At 43.2% G+C, this 16,817-nt stretch overlaps 1 protein-coding gene across 5 annotated transcripts in view; it reads right to left on the bottom strand.

Annotated features, from left to right (window-relative positions):
* Positions 1-7,404: 7,404 nt before the first annotated feature.
* The window catches only part of PANK1 (pantothenate kinase 1), a 67,974-nt gene continuing 58,561 nt past the window's right edge, over positions 7,405-16,817 (bottom strand). For all 5 annotated transcript variants that reach the window (XM_069753486.1, XM_069753485.1, XM_069753490.1 and 2 more), the window contains 2 exons: positions 16,013-16,138; positions 7,405-11,582 (listed from right to left, as the gene is read on the bottom strand). In XM_069753486.1, coding sequence (XP_069609587.1) covers positions 11,523-11,582; positions 16,013-16,138 — 186 coding nt within the window. In that variant the 3' untranslated portion in view covers positions 7,405-11,522. The remainder of the gene's footprint in view (positions 11,583-16,012; positions 16,139-16,817) is intronic.

Genomic DNA, 16,817 nt, shown 5'->3' with positions numbered 1-16,817 from the left:
TATAGAGGAGGTGTCCCGTGTGGTGTAGTATATAGAGGATGTGTCCTGTGTGGTGTAGTATATAGAGGTTGTGTCCTGTGTGGTGTAGTATATAGAGGATGTATCCCTTGTGGTGTAGTATATAGAGGATGTGTCCTGTGTGGTGTAGTATATAGAGGTTGTGTCCTGTGTGGTGTAGTATATAGAGGATGTATCCCTTGTGGTGTAGTATATAGAGGATGTATCCCTTGTGGTGTAGCATATAGAGGATGTGTCCTGTGTGGTGTAGTATATAGAGGATATGTCTTGTGTGGTGTAGTATATAGAGGATGTGTCCTGTGTGGTGTAGTATATAGAGGATGTGTCCTGTGTGGTGTAGTATATAGAGGATGTATCCCGTGTGGTGTAGTATATAGAGGATGTGTCCTGTGTGGTGTAGTATATAGAGGATGTATCCCGTGTGGTGTAGTATAAATTGTATTATTTCTATATAACTGCATGGTGGGCCTCAAGAATGACATTTCTCTGGTGGGCCTAAGGTACTCCAGTCCGACGCTGTATGTATATGTATCTATGTGTATATCTATGTGTGTATGAGTTCTTTTTGCCCTGAAACCCCTCTTGTAAAAAGGAGTGTGATGTGGGGTGGGACGCTTTCTTTACTCACTTGTTGATTGGGAGTCCTTGTTACCTCCCCATCCACTACTACAGATATGACAGGAGACCATAGGTCCAGTTCAACAGGTTTAGCTTTACTGAGTATATGGATACAAGCAGATGCGGCATACATATTGAGGCAAAGTCCCTTTTCTGTGATGTTCTCTTGGGCCTGTGTATTATCAGTCCTTTACTCCATTGTTCCTGACCTGCCCCCGCCTCAACATCTTCTGTTGGTCCCAGTAGCTTCCCATCCGGCATGTTTCCCTGAAGCCCACCATACTTTCCTTTTGCTGTGACCCAGCTGACATCTTCCTCATCAGGGAGACAGAGACACAACACTCAGTGTCTCTTCCGGGCCCCAGGCCCAAAACTGTCCCGGTGTCCACACAAAGCTTGGGATGTGTCCTGCTACTGTTTAAAGACTTGTACTGAAAGAACCCTTCGCCTCTGCTACATCTGTTCTCTTACAACTCGTTGGCACCGTCATTATCTAGCACTTCTTGACTCTGCTAAGCACTTCACTCACTCTCCTCATTCTTAAAGGGACTCTGTCACCTGAATTTGGCGGGCTCTCTGTCCGGTCTGATGGGCGGTGTTTTCTCTCCTTCCATTCATCCCTTCCTTTCCCGCTCGCCGCACTATTATCTTGAATATGAGTCTGTTTCCTCCGTAGTTCACACATGTGCAAGGCAAGTTGGTCCAAAGCATACTGCGCGTGCGCAAGGCAAGATTGCCTTGCGCACGCGTGAACTACGGAGGAAACAGACTCATATTCAATATAATACTGCGGCCAGCGGGAAAAGAAGGGGTGAATGAAAGGAGAGAAAACACTGCCCATTGGACCGGACAGAGAGCCTGCCAAATTCAGGTGAGAGTCCCTTTAACTCCACTGAATCTCCCAAGAAAGTGCTTCCCCTATAAATTAATCTAACACCTCCCAACTATGTTTTCCTGTGTAGTGAAAACTATATCCCATTGCTGGTAATGGTGCCCCAAGTGGACAGACCTCCCCCCCCATTGGCAGGGACATCCTTGAGGCAGAGCCTCCAGGAGAACCGAGACACAAACCGACCATAAGGATAAAATACAACTCTTTTATCAAACACATATAACACAACATATTAATATATCACAATGCATATTTAACCTTATGTTGCCATGACTTCTTCATCTACCCCCTACATATACAAACCCAGATAACCACAGTACACTATATATATTTATGTATATTAGTTCTTGAGTGTTCAGTAGCTCAGTGTGTCACAGAACTACAGTATATATTAGTACCTGTGTGTACAGTAGTACATGTTTTTGTAAAGGTGTATTTATGTATTTTAAAAATAATAATAATAATAAATATATATACATATACACACACACACATACACTGCCCATTGCCACTTCTTCTATCCTTTATGGTTACAAATACATTAATCAAAAACCACGTTTTTATATATAGGCTGAGAGCATGATAAAGTTAAGCTTCCCCAGTAATAATCATATAATAATACCAAAAGTGGAATACTCCAACTATATGTATACCAAAGAAAGGAGTAGCACACACCACTGTGTATTAATTACACCACAATCTAAAAAATGAGACAGAATCATCTTACACAATTACATAAAAAAATATATAGAAAAAAGACAAAGGAGGAAAACTGCCGGTAAAAGATGAGGAGGCGATGCAGGTCCAAATGTAGGATTTTAGGCATGCAAATATCAAATCCAGATATACCACCACATTAAGCTACTCAAAAACCATAAATTCAAACATCAGACTCAGGCTGTGTGCACACGTTGCGGATTAGGCTTAGGAATTTCTGGTGCGGATTCTGCCTCTCCTGGCAGAAAACGCACCTGCGGATTTGTCGCGTTTTTCGTGCGGTTCCGCAACGTTTTTTGTGCGTTTTTGCTGCGGTTTTCTTGCGGATTTGCTGCGTTTTTTACCCCTGCGGTTTTCTATAATGGAATGGGTACAAAAACGCTGCAGATTCACAAAAAAGAAGTGACATGCTACTTTTTTCAAACCGCAGCGTTTCCACAGCGGATTTTCCGCAAAATGTGCACAGCATTTTTTTTTCTCATTGATTTACATTGGGTAAGTGCCCACGCTGCGTCCTGGTGTGTGGATTTTTCCGCACTGATTTTGATAAATCCGCAGGGCAAAATCACTGCGTATTTCCTGCGGCTTTATCGCAGATTTTCTGCGGTTTTTGTGCGGATTCTACTGCGGTTTTACACCTGCGTTTTTTTTAATATGGAGCAGGTGTTAAACCGCTGTGGATTCCGCACAAAGAATGGACATGCTGCGGAAAATAAACCGCAGCGTTTCCGCGTGTTTTTCTCGGCAGCATGTGCACAGCGGTTTTTGTTTTCCATAGGTTAACATGGTACTGTACACCGCATGGAAAACTGCTGAGGATCCGCAGGGTCAAGAACGCTGCAGATCCGCAGTAAAAACCGCAACGTGTGCACATAAATCAATTGCAGATCTGCAGCGTTTCTGCACCTCAAAAAATGCTGCGGATCCGCACAGAATCCGCAACGTGTGCACATACCTTTATAGTCATCAATACCGCATTTGCTTACATGTTGTCAAGTAAATGGTTAAATGCTTATCCATTGTGTATCCAGACCTGCAACAACCTCCCCACGGCCCCTGAGGCGCGCTTTGCGTGCTCGCTTTCTCAAAGGGGGATGGTAACCTTTATGGTTGCTATAAATCTCAGTATGTGCTCTTAGGCCTGTCCCACACGTCCAGATAATTCCGGTACTGGAAAAATCGGTACCGGAGTTATCCGTGTCCGTGAGCTCACGTAGGCCATCCGTGTGGCACACGTGTGCCGCCCGTGTCCCGGCTGGGTACCACACGGAGCGTGCAGGAGACAGCGCTAGAGATAAGCGCTGTCCCCTGCATCTGGTGCTGAAGCCGCCATTCATATCTTCTCTCCATCAGCGTTCGCTGGAGAGAAGATATGAAAAATCCTTTTTCTTTTCGTGTTTAAAATAAAGATCCCTGTCCCCACCCCCTGTGCGCCCGCCCGCTGTTAATAAAATACTCACCCGGCTCCCTCGCAGCGTCCTCTCCACGCCGCACCTTCTCCTGTATGAGCGGTCACGTGGTGCTGACCATTACAGTCATGAATATGCGGCACCACCCCTATGGGAGGTGGAGCCGCATATTCATGACTGTAATCGGTGGCACCACATGACCGCTCATACAAGAGAAGGTGCGGCGCAGAGAGGACACTGCGAGGGAGCCGAATGAGTATTTTAAACACACAAAAAAAAGGATTTTTCATATCTTCTCTCCAGCGAACGCTGCTGGAGAGAAGATATGAATGGCGGCTTCAGCACCACGTTGGGAGACAGCGCTTACTGTAGCGCTGTCTCCTGCATGGCACACGGACTGCACACGGACAGCATCCGTGTGCGATACGTGTTTTACATGGACCCATTGACTTTAATGGGTCCGTGTAATCCGTTCGCTCCCACGAACACGGACATGTCTCCGTGTTTTGCACACGGTCCATGAAAACACGCTGACATGTGCAGAGACATTGATTTCAATGTGTTTACGTGAGTCAGTGTCTCCGGTACGTGAGGAAACTGTCACCTCACGTACCGGAGTCACTGACGTGTGAAACCGGCCTTAGGTCTGTACTGAGCGGTCACATGGTGCCGCACATTACAGTGATGAATATGTGGCTCCACCTCCCATAGGGGTGGAGCCGCATATTCATTACTGTAATAAGCGGCACCACGTGACTGCTCAGTACAGGAGAAGCTGCGGCGAGGAGAGGATGCAAGCGCCGAGGGAGCTGGGTAAATATTTTAATGCCAGCGGGCGGGCGCACAGGGGGTTTGGGAGGGGGCAGATTACCGGCAACTTTATTTTAAAAACAAAAATAAATTTAAAAAAAAGATTATTCATTCCTTCTTTCCAGCGAACGCTGCTGGAGAGAAGAAATGAATGGGGCTTCAGCACCAGATGCAGGGGACAGCGCTTATCTCTAGGGCTGTCTCCTGCACGCTCCGTGTGGTACCCAGTCGGGACAAATTTGAACAGCATGACTCACTGGTTTTAAGAAAATACAGATTGAGGCTATGTGCACACGTCCGGATTTCTGACAGACATTTTCCTGACAAAATCCGGACATTTCTGCCAGAAATCCGCATGCGTTTTTGACGCGTTTTTTGTGCGGATTTTTTGCGTTTTTTTCCGGACACTCCAATTTAATGGGAAATCCACAAAAAATCCGCAAAAATAATGAACATGCTACTTTTTTTTGCGGAATGCGTTTTTTTTTTGTGGAAAAAAACGCAAACATATGCACAAAAAATGCGGAATGCATTCTAAATGATAGGATGCATAATGTTTGCGTTGTTTAAGCAATTTTATAGCGTTTTTATCGGCAAAATCCGCAAAAAAAACTCAAAAAATCCGGACGTGTGCACATAGCCTCAAGATTGCAATTTTTTTTTCAAAACTTTTGGCAAAATTCAGATATTTTCACAAATAAACGCAAAACATATCAACCTAAAATTACCACTAACAAACTACAATGTGTCTCGAAAAAACAGTCTCAGAATCAGTGGGATCTGCTGAAGTGTTCCAGAGTTGTTACCACAAAGTGATACTGGTCAGAATAAAAATGTGGCCTGGTCAGGAAGGTCAAAACTGGTTCAGTCACTAAGGGATTAAAGATGCCGTTGTACCATGTTTTTTAGGTGTATTTTCAGCACAGATTTCTATACAAGCCTGAAAAAAACATATAAAGGCGCAATAATATTTTTAAGTGCAGATTCTCTGCATTTCTGCACTAAAAAGAACACATTAAAAAAATACTGTATTTAGCAGATTATAAGACGCACCCCAAATTTTGGGGAGGAAAATAAGAAAACATTTTTTTTTTAAAATAAAATCATGGTGTGTCTTATAGCCCACTTTTAACTTACTGGGGGGAGATGTGATGGCTGCAGTGGAGTGGTGCTCCCATAGCAATGGTCGCAGCTACAGGAAGCTGGCGGCGGCAGTAGTGGGACGATGCTGCGAGTCCGGTAAGCTACATTCAGATTATAAGACGCTCCCCCAATTTCCCCTCAAATTTTGGGGAAAAAAAAGTGTGTCTTATAATCCGAAAAATACATCAAATCAGCTGCAAAAATACAGACACGAAAGTAAAAATGGCATAAAAAACAACTCAGCCTGACTGCATCTAAAATCTGCTCCTATTTTCTGCACTTATTCAAGCGTTTTCATGTGCATTTTGAAGTAGAATAAATGCACTGAAAAATGTAACAGAACAATGACAGACCAGCCTTTAACCTGCAGATTTAGGGGCCCTATTGAAATAAATGAGTAAAATCCACATAAAAAAATGCATTTCCGCAACAGAAATTGACATGATGCGGATTTAATCGATGCAAAACAAGTCAATTCCAACCCAAATTCTGCAGCCAAAAAAATCCAGTTTGCTGTTACTGTAAAATTCTGCAGATTTCAAATAAGTAAAATCCACACCAAATACTCAACATGTGAACCTAGCATCATGGTGGAAAGCATGCAAAAACAAGCGTTTCTGGGTCTAGAGGTTTTTGGACCATTTATCAGCCTTCTGACTTGGTTATTTCTTGAGCACTAGCGTTTTTTCTTGAGTTTGCCCAGTATGGTTTGACCTCTGACTGTTTGACCCTTTGCTTGAATACTTTTACTAGCTCTAATGGATCTTGTCTGGCTACTCATGCTCTTTGATTCCTGTTGTGCTTGTCTAGTGTTTCTTCAGTTCTGAGCTCAGAAAATTTGGATCATCCTTATGTACTGTCGCTCCACCAGTTAGGGACTACTCCATGGACACAACCTGGGAGCCCATGCAGCAATCTTTATATCCTTCTAGAGGGGTAATGGGTGTATACCAGGGTTCTCCCTCGACTCTGTCAAACAAAGTGATATGCGCAAGGCCAGATTTTGGAAGCACATTTATCATTTCATGACACCTACCCACATGTAGGGCACAAAATTGTTGTGAAATTCAGGATATGCTATAGATTTCCAAATCCTTAGCATGCCTATCATGTTATGGTATTTCAGAAAAAGGTTTAAAGGGGTTGTCCTATGAACAATATACTGTACATGTTAATAAATATATTTTTGGATAATAATAAGGATGTGTTAAAAAATTGTTCCTGATAATCTTAAAAATGTGACACTTCTATGTACTGTGTAATGGCTCCCAGGAGCTGTGGTATGATCAGACCAGTATGGTCAGACACGGCCATTACACAGTACACAGCAGGGGCACATTTATAAGATTATCTCAGCACAGGAACATTATATTTAAACACATCCAATTGTGGAAGTTATTTTTATGCCAAGATCTCTTAAGTAAAATGTACTTTTGTGGGAAATTCTCTTTAAAGGGTTTGTCCAATCACATCATAATGGTGGACATATCCATAGGTCAACAGTAGGAGATCAGTGGGGGTCTGACACCCTGCAACCCCCCAATAAACTATTATTTGCATTCTGCTATTGAATGGAGCTGAGCTCTGCACCTTTGTTCTATGTCTTTACATCCAGCCGCCGCAGCGACCAATTAATCAGTTGGGGCGATGGGTGTTGTTACTCCCATTGATCCCAAATGGACAAATAATCAATATGGTGCTACTGGACAATGCCTTTAAATACATATGTATTTTGCTGCAGTCTTACATTTTTGAAACACTACTTCACACAATATAAAAAAATAAGAAAAAACAACATTAAAACGTTGCAAATTTTATTTAAAGACAGACGATAGGCAAGTATTTATTATGTTGAGATGAAAACAAATGACAGATGAAATTTACAAATTTTTACAATTAACAGTTTTGAAATAATCTAACACACAATGAAACGTACTCTCAGTATCAACAGATTAATGCAATTACCTCAATGGAATATTCAACTCGTCGGCCACAGAAAACTAACAGGATATTGCAAACACATTACAGACTATAATAAAGCACTAATTCCAGTTTAATAAGAAAAATCAGTTTAAGTTCTAAAATAAAAAAAAATAAGGCATAACATTTTTGTGATTTAAAGACATGAGCTGTATAATATTCTGTACCATTTGTACATTAGAACCGTATTGTTACACAAGTTATTTGCGTCTTGTCATATCAAATAAAACTTTTAGAAGTCAGATTAAAAAAAAAATTGTCTATACAGTAGTTTTTTTCGGAAAAGAAAATGAATCACACGTGACCCTGGACATATAATAGCCGATCAGAATCTCCCATGAATGAGTCCAAGTCATTTCAATTCTGACAATATCAAAGACGTGTGCTCAGAGTCAGGAGGCTGCACGCCGAGGGGAGATGGCGATTGCTGCCAGGCAGCTCTAGGTCCGGATTATCTGACATAAGAACACACGATTCAGCGTGCTGAAATCCAACATACAAGATTCCTCTATTCCCCGATATCTACTATTGGGTGGCATTGGGACACCCCAATACACACTAGATGTGTGGTCTACTCTGCCAAAATTGGTTGATTTAGCTGATGTCCTTGAAGGGAGCATGGGCATTATTGGAGGGTAACCCAGCTTTGAAATAAATTTTTTCATCAGTGGTCTTAAGACCCCCAACAATCGTTCAAAACAAGGGGCGGAAGCAATCAGTTTATGACTTGCCAAACACCGAGGTGTGTCGGCCTGTTAGAAAGTCTATAATCTGAGCCGCGGATAAGCGAAACTCTTCTGCCCTTTTGAACAATCACAAGGCATTTAAAGACTCAGACAAACATTGATCAATATCAAAAAAATTATTTAGAAGTTTAATTTCCACTTAAATATTGGCAATTGGAAACTTCTGAAGAATCTACTTCATGCTACAGGGTTTGAGGGGGCGTAAATATTGCACCAAACCACCATGAACTCTGAACCCACTGATACGCTTAGTTTGGCTTATCATGCAGAAAGTGTCTATCCAACAACTGACCGTCAGCTAGAGCCATCTTACAGAATATAATGTAGTGTCGGCTGGAGTTACACCGCGATTTTGGACACGACAAGGTCGCATGGCCAAATATTGCCATGACCCACTCCTATATGTGAGTGTATTGCAGTTGAAAGGAGTCGCACTGCGCCCCGTGAGGGTCCAGCAACCTGGGAAGCGAAACGCAAAAAGTAAAACAAAAATTGTGCCTTTGTGTGGTACTCAAGGGGTCTCATTGTGACTTCATTCACGGACATGAAGCAGCTGCACATAGCGACCTCTGGAAGCGTGACCCGTGTCGTGGCCAGAGATGTCTAATAGCTCCAGCTTTAAAATTACTCACAATGGCAAGTTTTAGCATTTAAGCATCACAAATCTATTTAGAAAAAGGCACAGGCAATGCTCATGTCCAAAAAAAATATGAAAAATTAAAGTGAAGAAAAGAGGAAACAAACTAAATTTTAAATAAAACAAAAAGTGTTCTGAAGGAAATGTCAATCGCTGTGCAAAATTGGTAAGGTAGTTTTCTTATATGAGAGTATGACGCTTTATATGACAGCACATAGCTTTAGCAGCACTTTTAGTGGGACCACTAAAAACCTTCAGGGACATATTAAAAGGGGGACGAGGCATGTCATAGACGTTACTCAATGTCTCTTGCATGAATCTAAAGTCTTCTCATTCAGATTAAGTTGAATGAAACTAATGTTCTGATATCAGTCTGACATTCTTGGAAAAAGCTGCAATGTAATCTGAGATCTCACAAAGCCAAAATCAGGCCAAATGCAACAATGTAAGGAGATTAAGGCGGCCTTCCTGGAGGCTCCTGCCAGCTAGGGTTTTGTCCTAGAGGCTCCTGCCTGCTAGCGTTGTGTCCTGGAGGCTCCTGTCTGCTAGGGTTGTCTCCTGGAGGCTCCTGCCTGCTAGGGTTGTGTCCTGGAGGCTCCTGCCAGCTAGGGTTTTGTCCTAGAGGCTCCTGTCTGCTAGGGTTGTCTCCTGGAGGCTCCTGCCTGCTAGGGTTGTGTCCTGGAGGTTCCTGTCTGCTAGGGTTTTGTCCTAGAGGCTCCTGCCTGCTAGGGTTGTGTCCTGGAGGCTCCTGTCTGCTAGGGTTGTGTCCTGGAGGCTCCTGCCAGCTAGGGTTTTGTCCTAGAGGCTCCTGCCTGCTAGGGTTGTATCCTGGAGGCTCCTGTCTGCTAGGGTCGTGTCCCGGAGGCTCCTGCCTGCTAGGGTCGTGTCCCGGAGGCTCCTGCCTGCTAGGGTCGTGTCCCGGAGGCTCCTGCCTGCTAGGGCCGTGTCCCGGAGGCTCCTGCCTGCTAGGGTTGTGTCCCGGAGGCTCCTGCCTGCTAGGGTCGTGTCCCGGAGGCTCCTGCCTGCTAGGGTCGTGTCCCGGAGGCTCCTGCCTGCTAGGGCCATGTCCCGGAGGCTCCTGCCTGCTAGGGTTGTGTCCTGGAGGTTCCTGCCTGCTAGGGTCGTGTCCCGGAGGCTCCTGTCTGCTAGGGTTGTTTCCTAGAGGCTCCTGCCTGGTAGGGTTGTGTCCCGGAGGCTCCTGTCTGCTAGGGTTGTTTCCTAGAGGCTCCTGCCTGATAGGGTTGTGTCCCGGAGGCTCCTGTCTGCTAGGGTTGTGTCCCTAAATATTCTCATCTGTTCAGCACTGACTGGATAATGTCACCCCATTGACAGAAGGTTAGGTGACACCTAGTTATCAAGTTTTTCAAAGATTTCCAAAATGAAAAACAGAGGAATAGCACAACACTGAGCTTCATGACAAATTAACTAAAACAAACATGTCAGGAGAACTAACAGGATCTTTTTAGTCAATTTTACATGTGTATTTAAAGGGAGTGTCTAATAAAAAAAGGCCTACTGTTTAAATCAGGATTATACGTCAAATGTACCATATATTTAAAAAAAAATATTTTTCATATCACGATCTGCATTAAATATTTTTTTTAAATTTTCAATCTTGCCACTGCGGATACTAGCGAATCATACTTCTTTAGAAAATAATTTTCAGCAGTTTCATTACCATGACAGACAGGAGTACAGTGAAAAGTAACATCTCAGTACACTGCTAATAATACAAGATCAACCAACGACGATAGGTGCTGTCACAGCTGATCCTGAATTCCCATCCTTCTTAATCACCTTTGCACACGCTCATTAGATGCTTTGATGCAATGGAATAAGGTATGAGTCAGTCTATTGCTGCTAATGTACATGTGAACTTCTGGATATAACAATTGCTGGTGTGAAAATAGCAAGATTTTTTTTTTTTTTTTAAATAAAGATTGTGACATGGGATAAAAGAAAAACATAAATGCACCATAAAAACCTGATATAAACAGTAGGTTGTTTTTTTGATTACATATTCCCTGTTATGTATCAGGTCCAATATATGCAAGATTAAAGGAACTTTTTGCCGGACTGGAGGTTTGTCAGTAACCAGATTACCAAGTTGTGCAGTAATACCCCAATGCCCCACTGCGCAGCCCCACAATGGGAAATAACTATGTGATGTCATTGTGCGTCATACACATCTTTTACAAGAACAGAGTAGACTCGCTTCAGACTAGCTTAAAAGATGTAAAATCATAAATTAGATCTATAGTTGTACCTGCAGCAGCCCCTAACAAAAGGGCAGATTAAAAGGCTATTTACATAAAAATAAATATAAAGAATTACCGCATTACAATTAGTTCCCGATCACTACAGTACATTTGGCCTTGTTGCACAGTTTGTTTTTACAGTAAAATATACAGATAATATTTATATATACACAGTCTCTCAGTGGCTATTTACAGGGTATAACATGAAGGTGTAAAATGGCTTTATGTGTCTTCTTGAAGGAAGGATCTTCCCCAGCAGTGAGCAGCACAGACATTGGATGCAGGGGTCTTCTTTCAATGTTCCTCATTCATCTTGAAAAGCTCCAGCAGGGCACCAACGGCCCCGAAGTAGCCCTGTAATAGACACATATACAAGGTTTTCACAACACTGTACTTTCACTTGATCGCATTTTATAGATATTTTGCAAAAGAAGCAATGTGCAAATCACTTTATTCTGAGGGGTTTTTCAGTACTTTTATATTGATAGCCTATTACTATAGACCAGATGTGATTAGCTGCGGAGCTGCACAGCCCAGCTACGTCCACCATATAGTTGCTGAGGCTGGGTACGCCACATCCGCCCCTATTCGAATGAACCAGGACGGATCTGCACTACCTCGCTGCGGCCATTATACAATTGATGGAGATACGCTCTTCTGCTCTGCTAACATGTAGCTGCCATTAGCACCGGGACCACTGAATGCAGGCAGTGCTGGGTGTTGTACCCCACCTCTAAGGGTAGGCCATCAATATAAAAGTACCGGATAGCCCCTTTAAAAATTATATTCCTTTCCCCATGAAAAGCACTCCAAGCTGCCGGCCACTAGGTGTCTCCCTTCTCTCTAACTTGCTGTCCACTACCTCAGATTTAACCCTTCACCCACGGGCCATTTTTTCATGTTTTGCACCCTTTCTTCCCAGAGCCAGAACTTTTAACTTTTTTTCATTTTCATGTCAATAAGGCCATGCGAACAGATGTACTTTTGAATGTCATCATTGATGTTACCTTATTAAGTACTGGAAAACGGGGGAAAAAAACCAAACATGTAAAAAAACAACATATATATATATATATATATATATATATATATATATATATACACATACATATATATATATATATATATATATATATATATATATATATACTAGATGGTGGCCCGATTCTAACGCATCGGGTATTCTAGAATATGCATGTCCACATAGTATATTGCCCAGTCACGTAGTATATTGCCCAGCCACGTAGTGTATATTGCCCAGTGACGTAGTATATTGCCCAGTCACGTAGTATATTGCCCAGCCACGTAGTATATTGCCCAGTGACGTAGTATATTGCCCAGTCACGTAGTGTATTGCCCAGTCACGTAGTATATTGCGCAGCCACGTAGTATATTGCCCAGTCACGTAGTATATTGCCCAGCCACATAGTATATTGCCCAGCCACGTAGTATATTGCGCAGCCACGTAGTATATTGCCCAGCCATATAGTATATTGCCCAGCAACGTAGTATATTGCTCAGTTACGTAGTATATTAGTATATTGCCCAGCCATGTAGTATATTGCCCAGTCACGTAGTATATTGCCCAGCCATGTAGTATATTGCCCAGTCACGTAGTATATTGCCCAGTCACGTAGTATATTGCCCAGCCACGTAGTATATTGCTCAGTTACGTAGTATATTGCCCATTTACGTAGTATATTACCCAGTCACGTAGTATATTACCCAGTCACGTAGTATATTGCCCAGCCATGTACTATATTGCCCAGTCACGTGGTATATTGCCCAGTCACGTGGTATATTACCCAGTCACGTAGTATATTGCCCAGCCATGTAGTATATTGCCCAGTCACGTAGTATATTGCCCAGTCACGTAATATATTGTCCAGCCATGTAGTATATTGCCCAGCCACGTAGTATATTGCCCAGTCACGTGGTATATTGCCCAGTCACGTAGTATATTGCCCAGCCATGTAGTATATTGCCCAGTGACGTAGTATATTGCCCAGTCACGTAGTATATTGCCCAGCCACGTAGTATATTGCCCAGCCACGTAGTATATTGCCCAGTCACGTGGTATATTGCCCAGTCACGTAGTATATTGCCCAGCCACGTAGTATATTGCCCAGTCACGTAGTATATTGTTCAGCCACGTAGTATATTGACCAGTCACGTAGTATATTGCACAGCGACGTAGTATATTGCACAGCGACGTAGTATACAGCACAGAGCCACGTAGTATATTGCCCAGTGACTTACTATATTACCGAGCCACGTATGTCACAGGTTCAAAAAATAAAAAATAAACATACTCACCTAACGATCCGAGGGCCCCTTGTAGTTGAACATACTCACCATTCTGGTCGCTGCTCCTCAGCGTCCCGTCTCTCCGCTTCCTGGGATCCAACGGCGCTGTGCAGCTGAGCGCGCGGCTGCCGCTACCTTGCGTTCCCAGGATGCTTTGCGAAATTACCCACATGACTTAGCGGTCTCGCGGGACCGCTAAGTCTTATGGGTAATTTCGCAAAGCATCGGTGGGAAAGGAAGATGGCGGCGGGCGCCAGCGGACAACGGAGGGTGAGTATAGCAGTTTTTTTGTTTTTGTACTATTTTTAACATTACTTGCTTTTACTATTGATGCCGCATAGGCAGCATCAATAGTAAAAGGTTGGGGACACACAGGGTTAATAGCGTTACCGCCGGCATTAACATTGTGTTAGCGGTGACCGGAGGGGAATATGGAGCGTGCGGGGAGCGGAGCGCCGGGGACACAGTGCAGGGAGTGGAGCGCCGGGGACAGTGACTGCGGGGAGCGGAGCGCCGGGGACAGTGAATGTGGGGAGCGGGCGCCGGCCACTGACTGCGGGGAGTATGGAGCGGCCATTTTCTTCCGGACTGTGCCCGTCGCTGATTGGTCGTGGCTGTTTTGCGGCAACCAATCAGCGACTTGGATTTCCATGATAGACAGAGGCCAGGACCAATGAATATCCGTGACAGAAGGACGGACAGACAGACGGAAGTGACCCTTAGACAATTATGTATATAGATACATATATACACACAGTACAGACCAAAAGTTTGGACACACCATCTCATTTAAAGATTTTTCTGTATTTTCATGACTATGAAAATTGTAAATTCACACTGAAGGCATCAAAAATAGGAATTAACACATGGGGAATTATATACTTAACAAAAAAGTGTGAAACAACTGAAAATATGTCTTATATTCTAGGTTCTTCAAAGTAGCCACCTTTTGCTTTGATGACTGCTTTGCACACTCTTGGCATTCTCTTGAATTTTTTTGGGTTGAAAGTCCCCCTCTCGGCTTATACTCGAGTCATACCCAGGGGTTGGCAGGGGAGGGGGAGCGGGGGCTGTGTAATTATACTCACCTGCTCCTGGTGCGGTCCCTGCACGTCTTTTACACGGCGCGGACAGCTTTTTCCTGTACTGAGCGGTCACATGGTACCACTCATTACAGTAATGAATATGCGGCTCCACATCCCATAGAGGTATGGGACCACCAGGAGCAGGTGAGTAAAACGGGGAGTGGAGCGCTGTGCGATATTCACCTTTCCTCGTTCCGGTGCCGCTCCGTCTTCAGCGTCTTCTGCAGTGACGCTCAGGTCAGAGGGTGCGGTGACGTGGTTAGTGCTCACCCTCTGCCTGAACGTCAGTGCAGAAGACGCTGAAGATGGAGCGGCGCCGGAACTAAGTCAGGTGAATATTGAAAGTGCCGGGGGCCTGAGCGACGGAGAGGTGAGTATGTGATTTTTTTTTTTTTATCGCAGCAACAGCAAATGTGTCGGTATGGAGCATCTTCTGGGGCCATAATTAACGTTTGTGCAGAATTATATGGGGCAAATGTGTCTATGGAGCATCTTATGGGGCCATTATTAACCTTTATGCAGGATTATATGGGGCATATTTTAATATGGAGCATCTTATGGGGCCATCATAAACTTTATGGAGCATTATATGGGGCTCCTGATTCAATATGGATATTCAAAAACACTTAACCTACTGATGTCCCAATTAATTTTACTTTTATTGGTATCTATTTTTACTTTTGACATTTACCGGTAGCTGCTGCATTTCCCAGCCTAGGCTTATACTCGAGTCATTAGGTTTTCTCAGTATTTTGTGGCAAAATTAAGAGGGTCGGCTTATACTCGGGTCGGCTTATACTCGAGTATATACGGTATATATATATTAAACTGTATATATGTTATATTTGAGCCAATGGATCCATTCTATGTCCATTTTGCAAGCCGGCGAGAAAATCTCGCCGTACGGATGCCATACGGATGACACACGGTTAATTTTTAGAGAAATAAATTGCATCCTCGGGTTGAATACAGATCACTGTTCAGGAACTTTTCTGCGTATTACGCCTGTAAAAAACGGAACCTATTTCCCTACGCTAAGTGTGATGCCGGCCTTATAGTTCATGTAGCCAGAACAAGCTCGATGATGGATCTTGCAGTCTGCCATTTACTGTAATACGTAGAGGCAGTTTAGGATTTTTAATAAAACCCTATTAGTACCGGTATTTTTTTTTTTTAAGCGAAAACTACATGCGATTAAGTATTTTCATATACTGGATATAATGGCATCGGCTTCTAAGCTTGCCGGGGATTGCAGCCTGTGATTGGAAACACCTTATGTTCTGGTGTGCGGTCTAACATCCTACTAATCTGAACCCTCACTAATTTGGCTACTATGGATTCACCTTAACTGTATATAGGCAGAATACCACTTTAAACTCTTCCTTCGCTCACCTCATGTTCCAAAAAGAGGGCTTTCAGTTGTCCCTTTGACCAGTAATCCATTGCATAGGATAGCAGCTTCATGGAAACCATGTTGATCCGTAGAAAGTTCCCAACAAACAGCACTCTGTCAATGTTCTACAAATGGAGGTATACAAAATGATTTACTCAAAAAAACAAAGATTAATCAGCTCAATTATTGAAGCAGAGGTATCACTGACATGGCAGCACATGAGACAGGGCCGGTCGTGCAAGGGCAGACATGGAATTCAGAGGGAGGTACCTCACTCCCCAGAATTATTAAAAAAATACTTTTTCTCCATGTACACACAGGTAAAATAAAAAAAAAAAAATGTTCAGAAGGCCTACGCGTTTTAGGGTTTCCGAACCCTGATAGATGTTACACAAGATGTGTGACAATGAGCAAAACAACAACATTACTGTGCATTATGCTCATTTTCGGGCAGATTCCGGGGAATACACGCACTAGTATGGGGCGAGGCCGCACCTTCTAGTCAGATGCGCTCACTGTCCGGCCTCCGCTCCATACAAGTGTATGGAGCGAGGCCGCGCACACTGGCCTGGGGTATGTATAACTCATACATATGATTGCAGACTTATTGATTTGGACCGGACAACCCCTTTAAGGGCTCGCTCACATCTGTGTATGAAAAAAAATTGCTCCGATGTTCATCCTGAAAAGTTGGAACATCATCATCATTGTTAACATCATCTTTTACATACTATAATGCTCTATGTAACTTAAAGCTAGTTTCCACATCTAAACAAAAGCAATCTTATACTGTATAAAGATAAT

The sequence above is a fragment of the Ranitomeya imitator genome, chromosome 2, assembly GCF_032444005.1.
Source record: "Ranitomeya imitator isolate aRanImi1 chromosome 2, aRanImi1.pri, whole genome shotgun sequence".
NCBI lineage: Eukaryota > Metazoa > Chordata > Amphibia > Anura > Dendrobatidae > Ranitomeya > Ranitomeya imitator.
The sequence above is the reverse complement of the archived record's forward strand: the minus strand, read 5'-3'. Positions and strand labels throughout refer to the sequence as shown.